Below are 9138 nucleotides of genomic sequence, written 5' to 3'. Positions count from 1 at the left end.
AATTCTCTTTCCGGCTCAGACTGCATAGGTTAAGCTTATGGGGCTGTCACGTGATGAACGAATGACTCGAAAAAACGGAAGACTCGAGAGATGAACTAATCAATTCTCTTTCCGGCTCAGACTGCATTGGTTAAGCTTATGGGGCTGTCACGTGATGAACGAACGACTCGATAAACCCGAAGGCTCGAAACAGGTGAACTACTTGACTAATTCTAGTAGGCTACAGAACATATAGGATGTTGCGCATGCGCGACTGAACGATTTCATGAGTGCGGTTGCCAAATAACAAGAGTTCTAATCCCCGAATCAGAGCTTCGCTGTTAAATTGATACATTTTCTGCCCGGTGTGTTTTGCTTATTTTAAGCAATCTAGCAACCATGCGCACGTGCTCGCTCCTCATTGTGGAAGCGCCGCTGCTGACGATCTGAAAACACCAACAAACAAGCTGGAGTTTAGCGTGAAATGTAAAATTAAATTTCTCAAATGACAACAATCATTACGATTATAATTTTGTTTAACCATTGTTTAACCATTATACAGAATGATGAAAATGTGACTAAGATTTCATTGACTAAAACCTGACTAAAATGCTCATACATTTCATTGAATAAACAAAAACAGGTTCGTCTAAATATGATAACTAAAATGAACATTTGAGTAAGACTAAGACTAAATTAAAAATGGCTGCCAAAATTAATACTGCTGTAAGGTTAATTAATAATAATCTTATTGCTAAAATTTCAAGTTTTCATTGACTAAAACTAGACTAAAATACTTTAGATTTTCTTGGACTAAAACTAGACTACAATGTTGAGACTTTTAGTCGACTAAAACTTGACCAAAACTAAATAGGATAAGGCTGACTAAATATGATAAACTAACAAGGACATTTTAACACGGGACTAAGACTAAAATGAAAATAGCTGACAAAATTAACACTATGTGAGAGCAAAGATATAGAGGTAGGTATGGATATAAAGATATACTACCAAAAAACTGAAAAAAAATGTTTTAATCATTATCAATGTTGAAAACAGTTGTGCTGCTTAATAGGGTTGGGCGGTATATCGAGTTTGTACGATATATCGATATGTTTTTTATAAACGATATGTTATGAGGCAATAATGTTTATATAGATATACAGTAGTTTGATACGAGCGCATCTGTAAAATAGCGGAAGACACAGAGTGAGTTGCTTCGGGAAGAGTGCATAAACCATATTGTCCTAAACATGAGATGTTTTATATTGAGGGCTTTAAAATAACTGGTAAGATATAGTTAACATGTATAGTTAAAAGCGACTTGCCCCATCAGATGCTCTGACTAGTTTATTTTAGTGAATTTAACTTCTGTTTTAAAGAGCATTATTTTTGTTTTTAGATTGTAATGTTGCAATGTTAGAATGTAATGTGATTTTTTTTTGCACATAATATATAGCTATGATATAGCCTACATGGTTATATTCATTATATTTGTTTTCATTGCCCTTAATATAAACATTGTTTCACTGGACAGCATTGGGCAGGATGTTGTTTGAACTTCTCTCCAAGATGTTAATCAACACATGGTTAGCTAGCACAGTTTTGAACAGTTGTACACACATAAAATTTAAATGATATGGAATAACTCCCAAAAAAGTGTGCTTAATTGCAGGAAAAAAAGGTGTTCGGTAGTGACGTTCCTTAGAGTTGCACACAGATTTTTCAGGCTTTTGAGCACATCTACCTCAAAATGATGGGACCTATCTACTCACCCTGTAGCTATGAGAGAGAGTGACACATAAATATTTCCTGATCATCAATGTAGGGGTGTAGTTAATTTCAGTCTCAGCCAATGGACTATAACATACACTGTTTCGGTAGTGACATGAAAATGCGGGACCCTTTTTTTTTTTGTACATAGTGTCATCATTTACAACGAAAATATAAAATAAACATTTTTTTTGAACTTCACTTTTTAAAGAATCAAAAATATATTTTTAAAAACAACAATAGAAAAAAATAAAAAAATGTATTTCAATATCATTTTCATATGTTGAAATTTAGGGGTTAGGTCATCAACCGTGCCTTTTGTCCTGAGAGGTGTGTGAAGGGTTACTCCTTTCCCAGCACCCTCAGGGTCAGGAAGCAAACACGCTCTCAGACAACCTTTTACCTCCACGGCCATCACATATTTTTGTTCTTGAACTCTGTGTGTGTTTGTGAGTGGGTGCGCGTCTTCCCCGAAGCAAATTTTGTTCTCTTTCTGCTAGATGGACGGGTAGTTCATTTGGAACTAGTGCATATCTTTTCCCACAGCTCTGCTGTTTTGTTACCTTGTTATTGTAGTGTTTGTAGGCCTAGTTGTTTTGCGGGGGGGAAAATGTAAAACTTTTGTCAGAAAGCCCTTTTTAATTTATTATTTTCGTTCAACAGAATTTGAAAGTGGCTGTGCCTGAATCCATCTCCTCTGAGCTCGGTAAGCACAGTTAATTTTAGAACTGTCTTAATGGAAGCACAAAAGTCGTTCTCACCCTCGCACTGTTGTTTGTGTTCATTTCAACATCCAACCACATAATCGTTTCTCAGCCCTTGGTGGGAAACCTGCAATTGTTCACAAAGCACAAATCCTGTTTAACATTCACATTGACTTTTCTTGTAATTATGGATTTAGCTTCTGAAGCGCTTGGTCACTCTGCCCGTGTGTCATGTTGACATTTCTTAAAAAGGCAACCTGTTTAGTGACGCGTACTGATGCTGTTTCTGTTCATGCAGGTTGTTTACTAGTCATGTATGGGTGTGTTCAAATGTGTATCTGTGAGAAATATTTTTGTGTTGTATGTTCCTAGCTATAATTTGGGGGAAAATTGTGCTTTGGGGACATTTGAGGATTTCCTCAATTGAAAATTGATTTATAAATCATGCAAATATTTTTGTTGTTGTTTGGTTTTGTTTTTTGTTTTTATGTTTTTGTTTTCTTTTAAATAAGATTCTGGTTTGTATAAAGCAATTATAAATAAGTTTTATATTAAACTATTTAACTCTATTATATGTGTCCCTATTTAGATAGCTTAATATACGTCTATGTCACAAAGGCAGTAAAGCTTGATATCACTTAGATTTTTGGATCAGCTAATGGTCCCTAAAATTTTTATTAAAATGGAAAAATATGAAAAGGATTTTGTGAGGGTAAGGGGCTAGAAAAGTTTTTTAATATAAAACAATGAAATGTGTGTGTGCTAATTTTTTTTTCTTTTTCTTTCTTTTTTTTTTTTTTTTTTTTTTTTTGTGTACATGTTGTCAGAGCGGCGGAGACCAGAGCTGATTCCCTGATTACAGAACCGGCTTTCTGACAAGATGCGCGTTAAATATCGCATGCGATTAATCGTGCAGCCCTAATATATATACACACACCGTATATCGCAATTCAGCCAAAAAAATACCAATATATGATTTTTTGGCCATATCTTCCAGCCCTGCTGCTTAATATTTTTGTGAAATTGTGATTTCAATGTCATTTATTTGAAATATAAATCTTTTATGACATTTATAAGTGTCTTTACTGTCAATTTTGATCAATTTAATGTATCATTGCTGGATAATAGTATTAATTTCTTTAAAAACTCCTGACCACAAATATTTGAAACTTAGTGATTATTGGTGACCATATCTGTATCATCAGTAATGTTTTAAATTTAAATCAAACAAATTTACAAATCTGTCTCAAATTGCTATTTATCGCTCACTGCTTCTAACTTCCCTCCACAGCTCTGCTACCTGTACACTGACCTCTACAAACAGACCAACTCCAAAGAAACACGGCGGATATTCATGGACTTCTTGACGTTCTTCATAGACCGGGGGGCAGTAAGTGGAGCTTTTCACACCTCATCTCTTCTCGCTCAAACCCGTCATTGTCTGCTCTGCCTTGGTATTATTTGGTCTGTGGACAAGTTGAGGCAAAAGCCTGTATCCACCCACATTTTTTGTGTGTACATGTATTCAGAGCGGCGGAGACCAGAGCTGATTCCAGAGGAATTACACAGGCAATATATACAGACAATGCAGGAAACTCTCCTTCCAGATGTACAGAGAAACTTGGAGGACTTCAGGTCAGGAGTATAGACATTTTCATTTCATCACTAACCTGTGCTGCCACATTGCAGTCCTTCAGATTGACAGTAACACCTACAGAACAACTGCATCCACTCTTACAGGCAGAAGCGCAGTATGGGCTTGACCCTGGCTGATGTAGAGCTGTCTCGTCTGGACTCTCAACAGCTGGCTGTAGAGAGAGAGAGATCATGTGCTGAAAACATCCTATCCAAGATAGATGACGTTCTGTGAGAATCTCACACACACTGTTAATCACTCCACATCAGGGCTGGACGATATATTGAATAGTAATGATACATTTGCAGTGATTTTGCTGATGCTATTAAACAAAACAATATATTTTTATTTGGCCATTAAGTTTCCCTCAGTTCATGACATTAGACTAGTTTTGCAATCTTTCATAGTCTCAGTAGGACAACTATTAATATGTCTGATTTAATCTTCAGTTGCAAAAATGTTAGAATTGATGAATGATAAATGAATGATATTTATTTATAGATATTAAAATTATGTATTTGTTTGCTTCTGCTTGGTTTCAGTGGCTGTTGAAAAAAATATCTTAAAATGGATATTAAAAAAAACTCTTATCAAGTATTAGCACCCTTTATTTAAGTTAAATTTATGCATTTCAAACACCTAAATCAAAATTAAATTGAATCCCTTCAATAGACTGAAAAAATATTGAGAAGTGTAGCTATATTGCTAAATAAAAATTATGTAGCTATATCTTTATTACCCTTTTAGCCCTTTTTCATTTCAAAGCAAATGCATACATATTAAAATATAAATTTAAAATTGTCAATAGACTAAAAAATGTAAAAATTATTTAGCTATATTGTTAAATAAAAATTTAGCTATGTTGTTCTCAAATAAAATGTAAATTATATTGTTGTCACCCTTTTAGCGCTTTTATTTATCTATTTCAGAGTAAATACACATCAAAATATACATTTAATATTGTCAATAGACTGAAAAAAGTGAGAAATTGTTATACTAAATAAAAAATTATTTAGCTTTATTGTTCTCAGTGTTTTTAACCCTTTTATTTATGCATTTCAGAAAAAACGACATAAATATCCAAATATATTCCAAGTATCATCCAGCCCTACTCAAAATACTCAAGATTGTTTGCTTAATGACTGTCCTCTATCTTACACATTTGTCTCTTTCAGGTTGACTTCACAAACCGCAGAAGAGGAGAAATTGTGAGAATTGTTCATGTTTTCTTCCGGCAAACCTCATTCATAATGATCGACAATAAAGACATTAAGGATGAGGGTTGTTTGATTGTGCATAAAGACGTTGCATTGGATTTGTTTGTAAATTGTCAGCCTGGGGTGCGCCAGCATATTGACACTTGACACAAATGCAAGATGCTGCAGAACAGAGCGACTTAATGAGATTTCTAATCTTCATGCATTTCCTAGTCCTCATTTACCAGAATGTAGGCAAACATATTTGAGATGCCATATGGAAACACCACAAGCCTGTATGATTTATGAATGTGAGACATATGTGAGAAGATAGATGGTGAACTTGTGCGCGTGTGCACGTGAGTTTGGAGACATATGGCAGTAGGCACTATAAAATAGGAGTCATGTGGAACAGGAGTTGGCCACATGGAGCCAACAGCACTCAACAGGCATAACACAACCCTCAGAGACTCAAATCTATATTAGGAAATTAAAGACTTTGATGCTCAACGCTGTGCTGTTGTTACTAAGCTTGGACAGGGAGTGAAAAAAAGAGTTCAGTTCAGCCCTAATACATAGTTTTGTCTCTTCCAGCAACGCCATACAGTATGTGATCTTTATGTATATGAAGCATCTGGGAGTTCGGGTGAAAGAGCAACGAAACCTGGAGTCCAAACGAGTTCGAATTAATTTTCTTCCCTCCAAACTAAGGGTATATGCTTGTACTGTTTACTGCCACCTCACATTTTCACATTTCTACCACAACTCTGTTCCAAAACCTGACTTCCTGTCTACACAGGTACTTACCTTCTGAGGGATCATTCTAACGGAAACTCATTTGACTGATTTGGAATGTTCTTTGTAAAATACTTTGACATTAGTATAGTTTTGTGTTAGCATATTAATCTAATAAATAAAAAAAATAGATAGCACTCACAAATTGATGTAATTTTTTGGTTTTCGTTAGATAATTGTAAAAATAATTGTAAAATCAAAATAAAATTATATATTACTATTGTGCTGTAAAATAAATGTAAGAAATTACATTTTTAAATAAATTAAATATTTTACTGCATTGCACAGGTAGATTTTGTGGCTGTATTGAAGCGAATGGAATCACGTTAATTTGATGCATGTGAATAAACACGATCCACGCAATCTGTCTATAATGAACATTTTTCTCATCTTGTATGTACTGTGTAATTTATCCTGTTACGTAAATGATACATGTAGTGTGGCATAATTATATTGCCTTCATGGCTGGAGCACGCTTATAATGTCTTGAAATGCTCCCTCTATAGGCAGTTTACTAGGTTTTGGAACAGAGCAATTATCTTCTCTGTCTTCCCATGGCAGTGTCGTTACCCTGAGGACTGTTGTTTTATCCTTCCTGAACAGAAAAGCAAAACGGAGAAGGAAGGGGAGGAGAAGCTGAAAAAGCCTCGCTTTCCCATCCGGGTGCCCCCGCGGTGGCCCAGTCGCATCGATTCAGTACCGTGTAAGTCTAAAGTAAAGTTCTACAACCTGCAGCTACTGAAGACACAGCTTTGAACTTTTTTTGTGGATTCAGATCCAGTATTAACCTGTGGCTGGTTTGAAAAAATTTACTGGACATGTATTTTTTTACCAGCTATGAAACTGTCTTTGATGTTTTTACATTTTTAATGTTTTTGTTTTTAGTTAACATGTTAAAACTCTGTCTACATTTATTTGTTAAAATATGTTCATTCTGCAGTCAAATATATGCTACCGTTCAATAAGTATTTTTTTTAAAGAAATTAATACTTTTATTTAGCAAGTATTGATCAAAAGTGACAGCACATTTATTTTGATATCAAATAAATGCTATTCTTTTGATATTTCTATTCATCAATGAATCCTGAAAAAAGTAATGGGTATCATGGCTTTTTTACTTTTTTTTTTTTACTTTTTTACATTTGATCAAATAAATGAAGCCTTAGTGAGCTTAAGAGACTTTCAGAAACATTACAAAAATTGACCACAAACTTTTGGTAGTGTAGTTAATGTTAGGCCTGAAAGCTTGCAATTCTAAAAGCAGAAGACATGCCCTCATTTTGCTTTCCTTCCTCTGGGTGGTGAAAGATTCATATTGATGGCAAATCTTGTTTGGTGTGTGTCTGAGCAGCTGGGAGGGCCGGGGACAACAAGCATCGGCCTCAGAAGCAGATGTCTCAGCCAGCTTTGGGCGGGTCAGAGCTGATAGAGGGTGGACGTCTGCGGGGCAGTCAGTCGAGTGAGGGCTCAGACCTCCTACAGAGCCCGAGTTTTATCACCTCTCCCACCTTCAGTGCCCCTTACAGTTCACCGTCAGACCCCTCTGGCAGGGACCCGGAGTTTAGTGAGTATTGCATCTCCATCTCATTCATCTGAGTGATCGTTCCTTTCATTTCCTGGACATGCCGTCTGAAACGGTCTCTTGTGTGTCCTCAGATATGAGCTCGTCTGCGGTGGTTCCCCGGCTCAGTGATGGGCTGCAGTCTGGAGATGTGCTGGACAGCATCTACCCACCCTGTGAAGACATCCCATACAACATGGACCAGCTAGATGAAGATGGATACAGGTGCCTATTTGAAAGCTTCTGCAGCAATGAATCTCTGTTTCTTTATTATTTCAGTCTCAATGCGTGGTCACATTTAATGTTGTTCGGTGAAATTTTGTCAGCAAAATCCAGCCATTGCAGTAGATATCTGCGCAATGGAGAGTTTCATATGTGGGCGAAAAAGTTCCCCATGCAGATTTAGCTTGTGATCATATTGTTTACATGTTTTTGTGCCATTGACCAACAGAAAGCTGCTTGGTTTGAAAGTGAACTTTGAAGAGTAAGCAATGCATGAAGCTCTCCTGACTATGGACAACGGACTGTTTTTTTTTCTGCCTGCAAAATTTCATTGCAATTTCTCTAATGTGACCACGCTATTAGTGTCTGATTGTGAAAAACTATTAATTCAACTTCTATTTCCACCTTGTTCTGTTTTTACATTTTGAATGCCTTTGCCACTCATTTAAAGTTAATCTTTTAAATAATAAAAGTGTAATGACACTGTTAAATATAATCTTTATAAAATCTCAAAATGTACGTTAACTATAACTGTACATTATATTGTTGTTGTCTAAATTCATTTGTAGCATTTACAAACCAAATGCCATAACATGACTTATCATATCACCCAAGATTTTAATATCAGTGTGGTCACTTTGTGTCAATGTAGTGAGCAAGTATGTCCTGTTTTTCAGACTCCTTGATGTGGGCACACCTAAACTGAGTAGAAGGTACTGGTCACTGGCTGCTGTCAATCACCCACATCACTCTATACACTGTGTCCTATCCAAAAGCAACAATCGATAAAAGCTATTTCTTTTTTCCCTAACAAGCAGTGATGAGGACATTTTCTCCACTGCCTGGTTTCTGTTTTGTGCTAGGCTGCCATGTCATAGTGCAGTCTTATTTGTTTAAAGGGGTCATATGATGCGATTTCAAGTTTTCCTTTCTCTTTGGAGTGTTACAAGCTGTTCGTGAATAGATAAGATCCCTAAAGTTGCAAAGACTAAAGTCTCAAACCCAAAGAGATATTCTTTATAAAAGTTAAGACTGGTCCACGCCCTCCTAAAAAACGGCTAATTCTAACACACCCCCACGTCTACGTCATGATGTGGGAAGATTTGCATAACGCCGCCCAAATGTTCGCGCAAAGAAAGAAGGCGCCGCATAACTTTATTGTTGCTGCCACCGCCGCCATGTTGTGAAGACGCTGTGTGTTTCGTTGCGAAAGCGAGACACGACTAGAAATCAGTGGTTAAGTTGTATTTACAACACTGTTCCAGAACAGTT

At 36.2% G+C, this 9138-nt stretch overlaps 1 protein-coding gene across 1 annotated transcript in view; it reads left to right on the top strand.

Annotated features, from left to right (window-relative positions):
• The window catches only part of LOC107657250 (rho guanine nucleotide exchange factor 12-like), a 69616-nt gene that overhangs the window by 49163 nt on the left and 11315 nt on the right, over positions 1 to 9138 (top strand). The window contains exons 15-23 of the mRNA XM_016445277.1: positions 3748 to 3889; positions 3986 to 4091; positions 4197 to 4322; positions 5268 to 5300; positions 5883 to 6000; positions 6687 to 6786; positions 7435 to 7647; positions 7740 to 7869; positions 8544 to 8579. Of these exons, the coding sequence (XP_016300763.1) occupies positions 3748 to 3889; positions 3986 to 4091; positions 4197 to 4322; positions 5268 to 5300; positions 5883 to 6000; positions 6687 to 6786; positions 7435 to 7647; positions 7740 to 7869; positions 8544 to 8579 (1004 nt within the window). The remainder of the gene's footprint in view (positions 1 to 3747; positions 3890 to 3985; positions 4092 to 4196; positions 4323 to 5267; positions 5301 to 5882; positions 6001 to 6686; positions 6787 to 7434; positions 7648 to 7739; positions 7870 to 8543; positions 8580 to 9138) is intronic.

Source organism: Sinocyclocheilus anshuiensis, unplaced genomic scaffold (genome assembly GCF_001515605.1).
Source record: "Sinocyclocheilus anshuiensis isolate Anshui unplaced genomic scaffold, SAMN03320099.WGS_v1.1 scaffold139, whole genome shotgun sequence".
In the NCBI taxonomy this organism is placed as follows: domain Eukaryota; kingdom Metazoa; phylum Chordata; class Actinopteri; order Cypriniformes; family Cyprinidae; genus Sinocyclocheilus; species Sinocyclocheilus anshuiensis.
Note: the sequence above shows the minus strand (reverse complement) of the source record. Positions and strands in the feature narration are given on the sequence as shown.